Genomic DNA, 17,066 nt, shown 5'->3' with positions numbered 1-17,066 from the left:
CGGCCCTCGGGCGCTGCTCGTTGCGGGGTGCCCGGCGGGACGACCTCGGTTCACTCTAGCGCCGGCCCCTCTCTCTGGCAGCGAAGGCGGCAGCCGGAGGCGCCTCCTGCTCTTGTAGCCCGAGTCTTCTTTCCCAAGCCGGTGGCTGGGCCACTTGAAACCCCCTGGATGCTGCTGCCGCCAGCTAGGGAGGATCAGGGCTGCAAAGCAAGCGGGAGAGGCTAAAGAGTTGGTTTCGAAAAGGCGCTGGAGGGTGGGGGGCATAATAAGATGGTAAGGGAAAGGTAACTGGGATTTACTATTGACAGTGCCCTGCAAGACCAGCTCCAGGAGTCCCCACATGAATGGAGTCGAGGGGGTGTTTCAGACTAATGGAAAGAGATTCTTTTCCACACGGCATCTCATTCCAGCCTGGGACTCGGTGCCACCGGCTGTTGCAGAAGCTGACAGTTGAGCTGGACTCAAGAAGGGGTTGGCCAAGTCCCTGGAGGAAAGGGGTATCAATAGCTATTGAGCACGGGAGTGAGGGGCACGGCCTCTGAATCAGAGCCTCCTTAAATGCTGGAGGCTGCAAGTGGGAGGGGAACTGAAAAACCCCGTAGTTGTACCTGGTTCCCTCTCCCTCTTGGCATCTGCTCTACCCCGGCATGACAGAGGAGACTGGGCAAGATGGGCCTGTGGTCTGGCCCAGTAAATGGCAGTTCTTATGGGAACAAGGACCTGTCTTGCCAACCAACAATCTCCACATATAAAAAGAGCCGAGAGTCCCTGATGTTGCTGGGGTCTGTCAGGCAGTTCTCTTTGGAGCAGTCCCATGCTGTGTGTCAGTGAGCTCTTAACTGTGGACAGATCCAGATTTCCAAACCAACCCCATGATTTCTGCTGTCAAGGGAGTCTGACACAGGAGTCAGCTAAGCTGTCAGGCTTGCTTAGCTAGCTCTTGTGGGTAATTGCCAAGTGAGAACAAACTCTGGAAGTGTTTGTTGTCCTGAATTCCAAGCAGTGCAGTGCCACTTGTGGTGCTGTGAAAGTGCCATGTCCTTTTATTATATCCTCAAGAGAAATCAGTGAACTGAAAGGGCCTTTTTGACCTTGAGGCACTTACAAAGATCTCCCAGAGCCAGGTAAGGTGTTGACGTTGCTGTGAGTGTCTTTCAATTAGTGCTCTGTTCTTGAGAGGCAATACTTTTATGACTTCTAGTAGATGCAGTGTCCTCAGCTGAGCCTGGCTGCAAGAGTGGCTCTAGATTTTTCCCTGCCTCCAGGGCAGCCAGAGTCAATGGGGATGGTGGCAGTGAGAGCCGGAGGCGGCGAGGAGGGATGGGAGCAGGAAATTCTTACTCTAGTGACCTAAAAACTAGGGTTGTGTGAAATTTTGCCACCAGTTTTGTTTTGATGCTGTTTTGACCCATTTCAAGGTCAAAATAGCGAAATTGAAAGCGGACAGATGTAGTCAAAACAGCCTCAAAACAAAATGAGACCAGTTGAAAATGTTTCTCTGTTTCAACATTTTCCCCATCAGCTATAATGGGGAAGGACAAAATAGCCTATAACTTTGTCATTTCTGGCCTGATTTGGATGAAACTTGCAGGATGGTATCCCCTTCTGAGGGCATGGAGTCTGCCAAGTTTCAAGGAGATAGGTGCATGGGGTTTGGGGAAACTGCACCCCAATATTTTGAAAGCAAAACGTGTCACGTGTATGTGTTAAACCACAGTGGGGTGAAAACTGCAGGCATGCTAGCCCTTGTGGAAGCCACAAAGCCTGCCAAGATTCAAGGAGATAGATGGAGGCATTTGGGGAAAACTGTATCTCAAGCTGTGGACAAAAAACTTTTGACATGGGTGACACTCTGTGAGTTAAGATGCAGCAGGGTGAAAGCTGCAGGCCTGCTAGCACTTGCTGCAGTCACAAAGCCTGCCAGCTGTCAAGGAGATGGGTGCAGGGGTGTTCTGGAGCCCTGCACCCCTAGCTGCTGACAGGCAAAACTCATGACATGGGTGTTTGTGCTAGCTAGCTACTGTGTTACACTATAGCTAGCCAGGGTAATGAGTTAGTGAGCAAAGATTAACACCTGCAAAACTGCAGACTGATAGGAAAAAATCAATACAGAGCCAGGAACTGCTTCTGCCCCAAGACACCTTCTTCTCATCCAAGTGCTTAGAAATGAATTCCTTGAGGACCTGCTCTATGATTTTCCAGGGACCAAGGTGAAGCTAACTGGTCTGTAGTTCTCTGGATCCTCCTTCTTCCCTTTCTTAAAGATGGCCACTATATTTATCCTTTTCCAGTCATCTGGGACCTCTCTCAGTTGCCATGGGTCTTCAAAGATGATGGCTAGTGGTGCTACAATCACATTGGCCAGCTCCCTCAGCACCATTGGATGCGTTGCATCCAGCCACATGAACTTGTAAGTGTCCAGCTTTTCTAAATAGTCCCTAACCTGTTCTTCACGACTGTTGGCTGTTCACCTTTTCCCCAAACTGCTGCTAGGTGCAGTAGTCTGGGAGCTGACCTTGCTTGTGAAGACTGAGGTGAAAAAGGCATTGAGTACTTCAGAATTTTCCGTATTATCTGTTACTAGGTTGCCATCTCCATTTAGTCTGAGACCTGCACTTTCCTTGATCTTCCTGATATATATTGCTAATCTTGTGTGAAAGTGCTATGCCAGTACATCAGGGCTTGTAACCCTGCAACTTTATAGTCTAGGGCAGGATTAGGCATCCTTGCTCCAGAAAGCTACTGTTCCAGTAAATGAGAATGTTTCAGAGGAACCCGTTCATAAAATTCATAGCATGGAATAATGCATCCAGGTTTCCAATCTGGAAAACCACAAAGCAGTACCTCCTCCATAAGTATTTTGTTTTGAGTATGCAGAACCTTCCAATATGAAAGTCTGGTCAGTACTACCAAATTCCCCAGTGGTTGATTGTTTACACAAGGTTTTGTGATAGAGATCTAATTTTTAGCAGGGTGAATAAAGTCTGGGGAGCGCTATATTATACAGCTAGACTGATTCTGGTACCCAAGTACAGTAGCACTTAAAGTACCTCTAACCTTCATACTGCACTGCAGAGTTGATACTTCGGGCATGCTTAATTTACACATACCTAAACTTAATGCACCTTAGCCAAATGTGCTTTAAGGTGATTTAGGTGTGCATCTACACGTGCATACCTTAAGGTGCCTTAACAAGGCTCACTAGGCAAATGCATTTGGAGCCTGCCCTGGGAAGCACCCTGGAGAGCCCCCTGAAGCCTGTGGCAGGGTAGTGGGGTGGTGCAGCCCGGCGCCAGCTAAGGGGGTGGGAGCCACTAGCCCCCACAGATGTGATAGGCCAACCTCATTCCCCCCGGCCCTGGCCCTAAGCCTCTCCCTGTGTTCTTGCCCCCCAGCACTGGTTGAGAGCAGGCTGGAGCCTGCTGGGCATTACCAAGAAGCAGCAGCAGGTGCTGTAGCTCCAGAGTTTGTGCCTTGGAGCAGAGCAGTACCTGTCTGTGGAGTAGTACTCTGGCAGCAGCAGTACCTGTTGGTGTCCCGACTGATGCCTGCCCCTGCCCCTGTTTCTGCTTCTGCTGGTGTGGCATGGTTCTTCTGCTTGCTGCACAATGTATGAAGCATATGAAACTACCACTCATCCCTGGCCTGCCCACACACATGCTGGGGTTGGGGTTGTTCTGCTTTTTTGTGGGGGTGGTTTGTGCCTCCTGCGTGCAGTCATCAGTTGACACACTGACAGGTACCGCTGCTGCCAGAACCACTGCTCCAGCTCTAGCATCAGTGCCTTGGAGAACAGCACCCACCACTTCTTGGCAGGGCGCCATGGCAGTGTGGGGTGCCATGGGCTCAGCTCTGGCCTACTCAGTCAATATAACATTAGGCACCTTAACTATTCGTGCCTAAAATTGATGTCTGCTTTATGTGGGCATCACATTTATGTGCAATTAGCCTAAAATAGTAATTTTAAGATGCATTAAGGACACAAATATGTAGACCCACACCCTTAATGCACTTTAAAAATGGCTAAAGCACCTTAAATCAGCATGTGTAGATATGCCCTTTGAGTGCTACTGTAATGGAAAAAAAAAAGTGCAAAACGATTGTGCTTTGGTGAAGTAAAACCAAAACACCAAAACTAAAGCTATAGTGAACTTACAGTCAGTTCATTACAGAACTTTCAGTTTTAGCCTATTTAGGCAGATTTCTCTTTTCCAGAATTCTTTAAACAAGTAATGCAATATACTGAAGACTACAGGAATCAACCGCTGTTAAAACTTTGGGTGGGACCACTACCTTTTGTTGTTTGCTATCACCCTGATACTGTGGAGGTGAGTGTGCCTGTCTCATACTTCATTGATCTGTTTGTACTAGTTATACTAGCATGACAAAAGTCAGAAATTCTTTTTGTGTAAATTTTGCACCAACCCCCTGCATTTAGATTGTTATCTAAAGATACAATTGATATTTAGATTGGTATCTCAAGGTTCATAGGCAACCTCATGAGAACCAGTGTTACCTGAAGGCACACTGGAAAGAAAGTAATTATGATAAAATGATAGTAATACTTCAGATATAACTCAGATAAGTTTTTTCAAATTCCGTTTTAACTGTGCAACTTTCTCTTCTTTATCTTAACTTCTGAGTATACAATACCTACTGCTAATGATTATGGATATTATTTCTGGTGAGGGAAGCACTTGGATTTCCCTATGTTAACTTACTGCTCTCTTTTCCCCTTGAAGTAGAAAAAGCCATTATACAAGCTTCCTAGGATAGATGGATTTGATGGAGTTCTTAGAAGCATAGATCTTGTGAAGACCAAGCACTCCAGCTGTCACTGGGAACCAGAGGGGTGTTTACTCAAATGGGGACTGATAGTGATGAAACAGATAGACATTCTGTTTTGTGAACTATTTCAAATGTTTGGATTTGTTCTAGTTCACATTCTGAATTTTTTCTTCTCCCCTAGTTCTGAAAGAAGTATCAATGTTTGGAAATCAACCAAAAAATTCCAGATTTTCCAAAACCTTTTCTTCCTGGTTTTGAGTATTTTTATGTTATGTAATGAGATGAAGGGGGGGGGGGAAGAATTAAAAAGCAATTCACTATGAACTATAAATATATTATATGCCCAAAAATGGCAATATTAACATTGCTGGAATATTTCTTTTTGTTCCTAAAAATCAGAAAAAAAGGAAACGCTGACAGTCTGCATGATAGGGGTAGCCATATCTCATCTTCTAAAGAGAATTTTTTCATTGATTTTCCTATTGTTAGGTTATTCTGAGCAATTCAAAGAATATAGAAAAATCCTATCCATACAAATTTCTGCATCCATGGCTTGGCACAGGACTTCTAACAAGGTATAGTACTATGTAAATACACTCCTATTCCCTTAGTTATGCATAGTTTCAAATTTATAATGCATATTGGCTGCCTTAAGATATAATGTACTATGCTTTATCTTCAAATAAACAGATTAATAGGATAAATCAGAGTATATTATGATTGAGCAAATGGTTACTCAGGGATTAGATATTTGTTCCATCAATAGTATTTTATCCTGTTTCTTTCAGGGTAGTTTTATGTCCAATATGAGCAAAGTTACGCAAGTTTAGAGGCTTATATAGTCTATTCTCTACTATTTCATATTTTACATTGGTATAATGCTTATTCTGTATTTTTACCTAAAAACTCACTTGGTATTTGCAGGTATAATTGCCTCTTAATAGTCCATGAACTTGAGCAGGATTTCAGCTGTAAGCAAAGACTAAATCAGGTTACCTTAGAACACTTTTTAAACAGAATCTTAATCGAGATACACTAATCATTTCCCAAGAATGTGCATCTTTAATCCATGAATATATTTATCTTTTACACATATAATTTTTCAAGCGTAGCTGTCAAGGAAACTTAAAAAGAAGGATAAGTAATATTATTCCTGTTTTTCACATTGGGGAAGCCAGGTACAAAAGGAAATTACTGCTCTAAGGTCCTATCATCCTTGATAGAGCTGGGATTAGAACTCTTTTCTCCTGACTTTAGACCACAGTCCTACTTGCTGGACCATACACCTAATTTATTCTTAATCATGGGGCTCACAGTCATGGCAGGAGTGCATATGAAGAGCACTCTGCTGCTTACGAAATGGAGGTAGTGCCAAGCTCTGACTGCTCAGGTCTTGATTGTATGTATCATTGATAGACATTTTCAAATGTTAAGGATCAGAATACACAGTATGGTATCAAACCTACTATGAAAGTGATGACCTATGTATATATTTATTACTTAGACACAATTTTCAACACTGCAGGAAGGAAAGGCCCTTGTCATGCTGATTTTATAGTAGTATTGATTGAGCACTAAAGCAAGATGGTGCTCTAAAAAAATGAGTCAGACTTGCGGTAGCATTGTGGTTTGACATTGTGCATGCTGGATGAACAGAGTCCTTAAGAATCTACAGCATAAAACAGACAAGAGTGATATGAAATGGAAGTGTCATAACTAGAGGTATAACTAGTAATTTTGGCATTCTGGTTATGCTGTTGAGTACTGAGGGTGGGGGATTGCGTGGAGAGCTCCCAGAATGCTGCTGGTGCCCCCCATAAATTGGTGTCTATGGCTGGTGCTATGCTTGCTGCAGATGGACTAACCGTAACTACATGTGCTATTTGTAATTTAAAGTTTAGTATTGGGAATTTCTCTTTCAATTGTAACTACTGTTAAATGCACTTGCTGGCACAAAGAACATTATTTTTCCTTTCTTAAATATGTTTTTCATAGTTAATTTTCCACTCTCTTTATTTTTAAGTACTGGAGATAAGTGGCGGACGAGGAGAAAAATGATAACTCCCACCTTCCACTTCACAATCTTGACTGATTTTCTAGAAGTCATGAATGAACAAGCCAATGTTTTGGCAAATACATTTGAAAAACATGTTGACCAAGAACCATTTGATTGTTTTCTGGACATCACTCTTTGTGCCTTGGACATAATATGTGGTAAGACCTGGGTATGATTCAACAATTGCTAGGAAAGTGCAGTAAATGATAAGGAAGCTTCCAAGTACAGGTGTTACAATGCTACAGTTTAATTTATTGAGAAAATGACACAGAACAGCACTGAATATCTTGTAAGACTACTTCCACATCATCTACATTCTAGTTTAATTATTTATATATTTGTCTCACCAATCAAATATGTTTTGAGAATTTTGTTTTGGTAGGATCGAAGAGAGAGATGGAGTCTAAAATGAGGGAGATTTAAAGGAAAAATAGTATTACAACTAGTTTTGAAAGAGAATATACCAACTAGAAAAGAATTGTATGTGGAGGGTGTAAATAATTGCAGTGCTTGAAAACCATCAATGAATGTGTGGTGTCTGTTTGTTTGTGACTCTCCACATAGTTATCTCACTTTTGGTGAATTGCTCCTTCTAGAAACTGCAATGGGCAGGAACATTGGTGCACAGAGTGATAAAGATTCAGAATACGTTCGTGCTGTTTACAAGTAAGTGTACATCTTTCAAATCTGCTTAATAGATTTGTTACATTATGGTTGAGCGTGCTAATATCAGCAGTAACACCTGGGATTTTACAAAAGTACAAACCATTTCTGCTGGACATCTGGTACTATGCTAGGACAACAATACTTTAAGGTCTGCGTTGCCCGTTTGTGGAGAACAGTGGGAATTGTACAAGGTTTGCAAAGTGCACAAGTGTGTATGGAGGTAGAATGTTGGAGCAAGAGAGGAAATATTACACCTGTACCCACCCAGAGGATTTTTCTGGGATAGTCCCACAATGAGCACTTTTTAAATGTCTTCACATGGTGCAGCTGCATTTCTGGCCCTTCACACTTAATGGAGATTGAAATAGTTGCTATATCATCTGAATGTAGAATTCACATGGGCAGAGAAAAGCTGGAGCTCTGTATGCACAGACCACAATTACCTTAAGTCACCAGTGTCCAGCACCTTGTTTGGTTATTTATGCCAGCACAATGCATGGGTGTGAAGCTCAGTTAGATTAGAAAGGCAATATTTTGCATTTGCATTGTACTAGCGTACAAGGCTTATGTAAGATGCTGCACAAAAATGAAGCTGACTCATTGATTTAATTGGAATTGAGTGTTGCATGCACATCAGCATGAAATCTGGTGCCAGGTAGGGTTGAAGGGTCTGACTCTTATTTTGTCAAGGCCCTTTTACTCTACCTTAACAGTATAAAGGGGCCTTGAAGTGGGTATAACTGCAATTTATCATAGAATCAATGAGTTGGAAGGGACCTAGACAGATCATCTAGTCCGACCCCCTGCCATGGACAGGAAGGAGCACTGGGGGTGGCAGGGGTCATAAGACCCCAGCCAGGTCCCTATCCAGTCTCCTCTTCAATATCTCCAGGGAAGGTGAGAGCACTACCTCTCTGGGAAGCCTATTCCAGGCTCTGGCCACCCTTACAGTGAAGTAGTTCTTCCTAATATCTAACCTCAACCTGTCCTCCCTCAGCTTGTGGCCATTGTTCCTGGTGACTCCCAGGGGGGCCGTGGTGAACAGACTTTCCCCGAGTCCCTGCTGGTGGCCCCTGATAAAGTTGTAGGCAGCCACAAGATCCCCCTCAGTCTCCTCTTGTGGAGACTGAAGAGATTCAGTTTCCTCAGCCTCTCCTCATAGGGCTGGCCATGAAGGCCCTCAGCTATGAGTGGCCCTCCTCTGGACCCTCTCCAGGTTCTCCACGTCATTCTTGAAGTGTGGGGCCCAGAATTGGACACAGTACTCCAGCTGCGGCCTGACCAGCGCTGCATAAAGGGGGAGCAAGACCTCTCTGGACCTGTTAGCAATGCCCCTGTTGATGTATGACAGGGTGCAGTTGGCTCTGCCTGTTGCTTCGTTGCATTGGCGACTCATATTCATCCTGGAGTCAAGATTGACTCCAAGATCCCTCTCTGTCTCTGTGCTGCTGAGAGGGTCAGCCCCTAACCTATAACCATAATGCTGGTTCCCTCTCCCCAGGTGCAGCACCCTGCACTTGTCCTTGTTGAACCACATCCCGTTCAGATCCGCCCACTTCTCCAACCTATCCAGGTCTGCCTGGATGCGGTCCCTGCCTGCCAGTGTAGTCACTTTACCCAACAGCTTGGTGTCATCACTGAACTTGAACAGGGTGCCCTCCACACCCTCGTCCAGGTCGCTAATGAAGATGTTGAACAGCACCGACCCAGGGACCAAGCCCTGGGGGACTCTGCTGCCTACACCCTCCCAGGTCGACATCGACCCGTCCACCAACACCCTCTGGGTTTGCCCCTGGAGCCAGTTTGCCACCCATGTGACCGTGCATTCATCAATGCCACAGTCCCTCAGCTTGCCCACCAGAATTGGGTGGGACACTGTGTTGAAGGCCTTCTGGAAGTCCAAGAAGATGACATTGACTTCCTTCTTCCCATCTTCCCATTTAGTTTCAGTTCAAGTCCCCTCTTTTTTGCTTCACTATTTGTAAAAGGACATTACTATAAAGAAGAATCATCCCTGAAATGTTGAGGTTATTTTGGAATACAACAAACTTTGTATCATTTATATGACAATTTATTTTGTGATTTACTCTTATACAGTCAAAATATTTGAAAGCATTTTGCCAATATAAAACTATATCGTTTCCTGGAGTCTGAAGGTCTGCTTAACTATTCTGAATCATATGGCTGAGCTTGATGAATTTGAAAGCGCTGTAAATCTGTGCCGGACCTGTTACAGGATGCACTAGACTGGCAATGGACAGGATCAGTTAATATAGCTGTTTCAGAGTAATCTCTCTCAGTAGAAAACAATCCTATCAAAGTTTCTTTTCTTCATGTATTAGATTACTTAGTGGGGTTGGAGTGTTGTGTAGCTGTTATGGTCCAGAAAATATTGAGGGGCAGGGCTTTTTTGTGATATCCTTTTTTGGATCAACTGTATAATTTAGAGAGCTGTTGGACAAGCTTACAGGTCCCCAGTCTGCTTACACGTCCAAATTGTAGTAATGTTGAAATCATGGTAAACATCATGGAAACTGCTCAATCATTAAAAAACAAACTCCACTCCCTGTTTTTTATGAAATTAGAAATCCAAATTAGAACCATCAATAGAGTTAGTCCAGGTTTACATCAAAATAACCCCCAAAATATTGGCCCTAGATCTCTGTTTTATGCTAATAAGCATCTGTGATCAATATTAATTTTTTTATATAGGAACAGATTTCACTTGATATTGGCATGTATGTAACAACAAGCAACAAAAATGCAATGGCTTTTGAATGTTATGATTAAATTAAAATTGCTTGAATTGCTTGAATCCCTAAAAGCAAATCAAAATGTTTGTTGTTTCCGCTATCAAGTAGTTCTTCCCATCCAGTACCAGAACAGTTAGATACTGTTAGGATTTTGGGGAGGAATTGTTAGTGTGTTTTGACAAATGCATATAACATTTTATTTGTGTTACCTAGGATGAGTGATATAATTCATCATAGACAGAAATTTTTTTGGCTTTGGCCTGATCTGTTGTACTCTATGTTCCAAGAAGGACAGGAACATAATAGAAGTCTTAAGATACTTCACAGTTTTACGGACAAGGTAATCTATTGTTCTTTTTCCTATTTTCTTTATTTAGAAAACAAAGTGCCATAGTCTGAGATACTAGTTTGTGAATATAGTGACTGGGGGCTCGGCCTGAGGAAATACCAGTTTACCTGAGAGATGTCAATTATTAAACAGTTTAATGTAGACTATATGCAGATACCAAAAGGATACACTGAAGAAAAAAGTATAACTTTATTACATTGTTTCTAGGCCGTTGTTTTTCATCATTGGAAAATACTAACATGGAACTAGCAGTTTGGTAGTAAACAAACCAGACCTTAAATGACCTAGTGTCACCACAAATAAAGTTAAATTCTCTTGATTCCTTTAGAACAGGGATATCATGTTTATCTGGGGCCCTAAATCACATCTGGACCAGAGGGCTCCTTGCTAGCTAGATCCAGCTCAGGGTGTGGGGATGGTCATGGTGGCCACTATTGGGGCAGCAAGGGGTCCCACGGTGCCAGGTCTACCGGTGGCATCAGCAGTCTGGAGGTGGCAAGATATCTGGGGGCAGGGGTCTGAGGATGGTGGTGGGACTGGGGATGGGGGTCTGGCAGTGACAAAAGTCCTGGGGCTCAATGATTAGCAAAAGATATGTTATTGGAAAGGTTCCTGTGAAGCTGTCCTTAGTGCTGAAGGCTGAAAAATGTGGAACAGAGAGTAAAACTAGTGTCCTAGTGTTTAGCACAAAGTGTTTACCCAAAAATTGCCTTTCATTGAAAAATTAGGGCTTAAATAGTCAGATTCCACATTATTCACAGTAGTAACCTGTCCAAACTCAGTGTACAGGAGGGAAACCAAATGCTAAGTGCATATTTATCCCCTTCCAATGCAAAGTAGTGCATGGCAGGAAGTAAGGGAGCTGTACGTTATTTAATATCTAGAATAAGGTTTATTTTTTTAATATAATTGTGTAACAGAGCACAACTTGTGCTCTGTTACTCAAAGGGGCATAGGCAGGCAGCAGAGCAGCTTGCAGGTGGCTGCATTCTCAATCGGGTACAAATGGCCAATTGGGAACAATGGCTAGCTGTTTATTATAAGAACAGGACTCTGAGTAGTGGAGCCAGCAGTCTGCTGCAAGCAGCTAGAGAGAGAGCATTAACAAGCTGGAGCTTCTGGTCATACCATCTTGGAGGTACAGGGCAGGAACTATAGGGAAGGTGGAGGTTCCTGTTCTTGGGCATGACCTAAAACTACACCCTGCTGGGGCTGGATAGCATGGTGGGACTGCTGGTGGCAGGGAAGTCTCCAGGAAATGCCACACCTCTGCCTCTTTAGTGAAGGGTGAGTATGGGGTGCCAGAAAGCCTCGGCCCCTGCTGCCTTGCGGATTACCTCATGGAGGGAAAAGGCTAGGAGAGCAAACCCTGAAGACAAATCGAGAGCCCAGATTACTGTGTGAAACCTGTGGTTGGGTCCTGGTTAGGTGAAGAGGCCAGAGCCAGCTGAGGGCCACAGCGAGCTGGATGTGAGGCTCCAGGGGGGTAGAATTCTAAGCCCCAAGAAGGAGCTGAGTATGAGGCTCCAGGGGGAAGGGGATTGAGGCCACACTTTCGGCAAGGGATGAAGGACCAAGAGGGTCTCAAGCCGGGCAGGGAGCCCGAGGAAAAGGGAGGGGCTGGGAGCCCCGAGTGAATGAGATTGTGAGCCCAGTGTGAGGGTACATAAGCTTAGACCAGGTGTTAGGCCATGGATGCCATCTGCAAGGCATGGGACACGGTATAAAGGAAGTTTTGGAGCTGTGTATATAAGCCCTTGGCATCAGAGCAAGTAAATGGACAGCCTTCTGCCTGGTTAACATCTTCCAGTTAGTATCACCAAAGGCATGGCAGGTGAGGTAGGCAGGTGGTTAGCCCAGAGACAAGCGGACAGGCCAACAACTTGACCGGCACTGGGACTCCCACTTGTTACAAATTGGTAGACTGTGAATTCTAAATACTGAATATTTATTATCCAAGAGGCCAGGATTGTTGTGGGCAATACCTTTTATTGGATGAGCAGCATGTTTGGGATAGACCAAGTCAAAGTTTTGAATTCAAGGAACTTTCTTCTTTTATTTTTCGAGGTTATTACAGAAAAAGCCAGAGAGACCAAGAACCGTGGAGGAAGTACAGACAACTTTAATGACAGCTGCAAACTAAGAGGGTTGAAAAAGAGAAGAGCTTTCCTTGACATGCTTCTGAATGCAACTGATGATGAAGGGAACAAACTGAGCTACCTAGATATTCGAGAGGAAGTGGACACTTTCATGTTTGAGGTACCCTCATGGAAGCTCTTTTTTACAAAATTTAGCCTTTCCTGGTATGAGACAAGCTTTGATTTTATTAAATGTATATAGCAATAAATGAATAGAAGGAAATAGAGGACCTTGATGCAATATTACTATGCAAAATGCTATTCTCCAGTACATTTCTTTGCTCTGAGAGTGAAAAAATCATCCATATTATAAATTAGAGGGCTGTAGGAGATGGAAAATGTCAAGCAGAAGTGTAGTTATTTGACAGAACTGTGTGCTCAATCCTGGGTGCATGATACCTCTGAGAAATCCCTACTCCCACATGAAGTCCCAGAAGCATAACAGTGTCCTTTGCTCTTGGGGCAGCCATGATGCACCTGGCAGTGCCAGATACCATGGCACAATGATTAGCTGTCAGTATGGTGGGGCCACTTTTCAAACCCCTTCCGCTGCCCAAGTAGCAAAAAGGTGGTGCCTGGGGCTGTTGTCCTGGTTACCCCCTTCACTTATGCTACTGAGAAGTCCAAAGACAACAGACAGACTATTTAGGCAAACTGTTTTCAAATCATTTACATCCTTTGCTTTCATAAAACAGAGGAGGAACATTATATATACTAAGAAGGGCAGCACTTGCTGTACCATATCAGACCAGTTGTTCATCTGCTCTAGTCATACTGAGTACCAGCTAATTCAGTGTACTGTGCAAGACTAGAGGATATATGAAATTATAATCTGATTTTTAGAAGGACAACATTCTTTTAAACTTTTCAAATATTGATAGCCTTATACGTCCTAATACTCTGAGTAGTAAACTCCATTGGCTCATCTTAATTATCATAGAATCATAGAAAATTAGGGTTGGAAGGGATGCAGGAGGTCATCTAGTTCAACTCCCTGCTCAAAGCAGGAGCATTCCCAACTATCTCAAGACAAAGACTTTGTCTACCTGTGTCCTAAAAACCTCCAAGGATGGATATTACACAACCTCTCTGGGCAGCTTGTTCCAGTGCTTTACTACCCTCTCTAAACTCAATGGTCCCAATTTCTCTTTTTCCATTGAGAAATCTCTCCAAGCCTTCCATTACTGTCATGCCTTTTCTGAGACAGGAGGACCAGAAATGATTACGGTGGACTTGAACCACAACCTATGTTACTTCAGTTTTCAGTTCTCCTAACTGTCCTCTTTGAAGCTGTACCATGGTCATTATTATGACTTGATTAGTAAGGGTGTGTGAAGTGGGCCCTGTTTGATACAGATTTGAATTCAGCCTGAATCGGGGACAGTGATTCAATTAATTGATTCAGATCACTGTCCCTGATTCAATTGGGCCAAGTCTGAATCTGAAGATTCAGTGCCGACTTGGAGAATCAGCTATTTGGACATAGACACAGCTTTAAATGTTTTTCTGCAAACCTCGAGGTACCAGCATGGCTTGTGAATGCTGTGAAGCTGGGGTGCATGGAGCGTCCCACAGGAGGGCGGGGCGGAGAGGGGAGAAGTCCTCTGTGTGCTTGGTGGTGAACTTGGAAGTGGACCAGAAGTACTTCTGGTCCACTCCCGGGTCTGCCAGGGAGTTCGCAAGGGGGCTCCTCCCACACATCTCCAGCTCGGTGATCAGCCCTGGGGGTACCCTGGGTGCCCCACCAGACCAAGGAGGCACCAGTTGCCGAGCCAAGGGGGGAGGGGGGCCCAACGCATTCCCCAGCGGACCCACAAGTGGATTGGAAGTGCTTCTTGGTCCACTTCTGGGTCTGCTGCTGAGCACACTGGAGAGGCCCCCTCCGCCCTGTGCTTCTGTGGGACACTCCATGTGCCCCAGCATCGCAGCATTCATGAGCCCCTGCTACCCAGAGGTATGTAGAAAAAACATTTAAAAGTGTGTCTATGTCTGAATTGCTGAATCTCTCCGAATCAATTTGGAGGGTTCTGATTCGATTTGGAGAGATTAAAGGGTCCTCTGATTCGATTCGGATTCGGCCACCGAATCAAGCTGACTCTCCACCGAATCGAATCGGGGACTGAAGCTTTGCACAACCCTATTGATTAGGACACATTATTACATTTTATTAATTTTATTAAAAACATTCATTTACCTTATTTATACTCTCAGTTGTGCAGTAGCATAACTGAAGGGGGTGGCTGAGACACCTGGACCAAAAATGCTGTCTTTGGGTGGGGCACAAAAATGGCTGCTGCTGCAAGTGGTGGCTGGCCACGTGGCTACCACTAGCAGAACCACAACCAGCACTGCCCGGTGTGTCACTGCTGCCCAGGGCATGGAACTATCCTGTTTCACCTCTGAATTTTTGGTTGCACATTGCATTATACCCATTAGCCAGACTCACTAATATGAGCATTATGCTTATGTAACTCTGTCCTTCTAGAGGCTTTTTGACTGAAATGTACTATGGACACAATGGAGAAGCCAGGCTTCTGATTCCACTCAAATAGAATGGTGTAGTAGCATGGTTGGGAAAGGGACTCATTTGGTATTTTTGTTTGTCTGGGTTTTTTTTTAATTGAAGACTATTTGAAGATGATTTTTCCTCCTACTCTTCACACATTATATCAATAACAATCAATTACAAAAATAACTAGTTTTTTTTTTGTAACTTAAATATTTGAAATGTGTAATGGATTCATACATTCTTAACTTTTCCCCCCAAATTTTGCTGCTATATTATTACATAACTATATAACTTTCTTTTAGAGTTGTATTAAATATTTCTGTATGTATGTATTCATAATGGCAATGCAGATCTGAGCATCTGTTTAAATCTGTACCTTTAGGGGCATGATACAACAGCTGCTGGCATGAGTTGGGCATTGCACTTACTTGGATGCCATCCTGAAGTCCAGAAGAAAGTGCACAGAGAATTGGATGACGTGTTTGGTAAATGTCCACATTTTTTAGAGAGTTTGTTATCATCTTTCTGTAATAAAGGACCAAAACATCCAGTCACCAGTGGGAGAACACTTATTACAGAACAGATACTCCATTTCTGATCTCATTCTTCCTGTACTAGAGAGAAATCTTCAAAACACCTTTAAAGGGGGGCCTGGAAACAAAAATTCCTAAATGTACTGGATACTGAAAACTATGGACCAAACACAGACAGTGGTTTTATGGCTCATTAGCAGAGATCAAATGAACATGTAACCTCTGTATACCACAGGTAATAAGGACCCTCTTCCCTTTTGAATGGTCTTATTTTGTATAATTAGGTTATCTATTTCAGCTGCTCTTTACTTGTTTTTCAGATACCTCTGAAAACTTATATTTGGTCCACATTTTACAGCCTTTTTTCTAGTTCTGCAAGTGGCTGTTTTCATTTAGGTGATGGAGATAAACACACCTCATTGTTTTCTCTGGTATTTAGCTTAGGCTATTTCTGCTTCTTTCCCAGGCCTGGGGAAGGGCACTTTGCATCCTAAAGCTTGTCTGATGTCACTCCCAACTATTTATTTGGCTTGCTACTTGCATACTTATTAGACTATCAACACTCTTATCCTATTATTTGTTTAATTAGGACAGTTGGATTTTTACACCGCCTTGTGATTTTATTTATTTATTTATTGATAGGTGACTCTGACCGTCCTGTCACAATGGAGGATTTGAAGAACCTACGGTATCTTGAGTGTGTTGTTAAGGAAGCCCTTCGTCTCTTCCCTTCAGTGCCTTTCTTTGCCCGGACCTTGAGTCAAGATTGCTATATTAGTACGAAGTTGTAAGCCATATGCATATGTTCCTTGCTTTATACTGGGGGTACAACTCATCCAGGCGTGTAGACTGGATGAGGGTCACAGAGCTGGTCTGCAGAGGGCTGGTTTTGCAGGACACTGTGTGCAGCACTTGTCCCTTGCTGGCTCCCTGTGTCCTGTGCAGCATGCGCTGGCCTTGCTCCAGAGCTTGTGTTGCAGGTGGCATGCAGGTTAGACCAATGCTGTGGGCACTTCATGTGGCCCAGGGGGTAGCATGAAGTACAGACTGTCTTGTGCACTGGCTCCTGGTCCAGTCCAGGCTGTCCATGCACATTAGAGCCAGTATGCAGAGGGAGTCTGGTGGGGCACAGCATTCAGCACATGTCTTGTGCTGGTCCCATGCAGTAAGGTCCCGCTGCAACACCTGCAGTATCAGGCTAGCCTCCCCCCAACCCCCCCCTTCAGACTGTGGGTCCAGCCCACACACCACACCATGCTAGTCCTGGATTGGGC

The 17,066-nt window shown here is 43.8% G+C and overlaps 1 protein-coding gene across 3 annotated transcripts in view; it reads left to right on the top strand.

The window, feature by feature from the left end:
• The window catches only part of LOC149870348 (cytochrome P450 4V2-like), a 30,910-nt gene that overhangs the window by 463 nt on the left and 13,381 nt on the right, over nucleotides 1-17,066 (top strand). For 2 of the 3 annotated variants that reach the window (XM_090036056.1, XM_090036057.1), the window contains exons 2-9: nucleotides 4,216-4,328; nucleotides 5,278-5,363; nucleotides 6,812-7,002; nucleotides 7,441-7,510; nucleotides 10,477-10,603; nucleotides 12,680-12,871; nucleotides 15,642-15,744; nucleotides 16,435-16,579. In XM_090036056.1, coding sequence (XP_089892182.1) covers nucleotides 4,216-4,328; nucleotides 5,278-5,363; nucleotides 6,812-7,002; nucleotides 7,441-7,510; nucleotides 10,477-10,603; nucleotides 12,680-12,871; nucleotides 15,642-15,744; nucleotides 16,435-16,579 — 1,027 coding nt within the window. The remainder of the gene's footprint in view (nucleotides 1-4,215; nucleotides 4,329-5,277; nucleotides 5,364-6,811; nucleotides 7,003-7,440; nucleotides 7,511-10,476; nucleotides 10,604-12,679; nucleotides 12,872-15,641; nucleotides 15,745-16,434; nucleotides 16,580-17,066) is intronic. The other variant, XM_090036054.1, reaches the window with a different exon arrangement.

Source organism: Crocodylus siamensis, chromosome 2, assembly GCF_052110815.1.
Source record: "Crocodylus siamensis isolate JL-2025a chromosome 2, ASM5211081v1, whole genome shotgun sequence".
NCBI classification, from domain to species: domain Eukaryota; kingdom Metazoa; phylum Chordata; order Crocodylia; family Crocodylidae; genus Crocodylus; species Crocodylus siamensis.
This window is presented reverse-complemented; position numbering and strand designations above follow the sequence as displayed.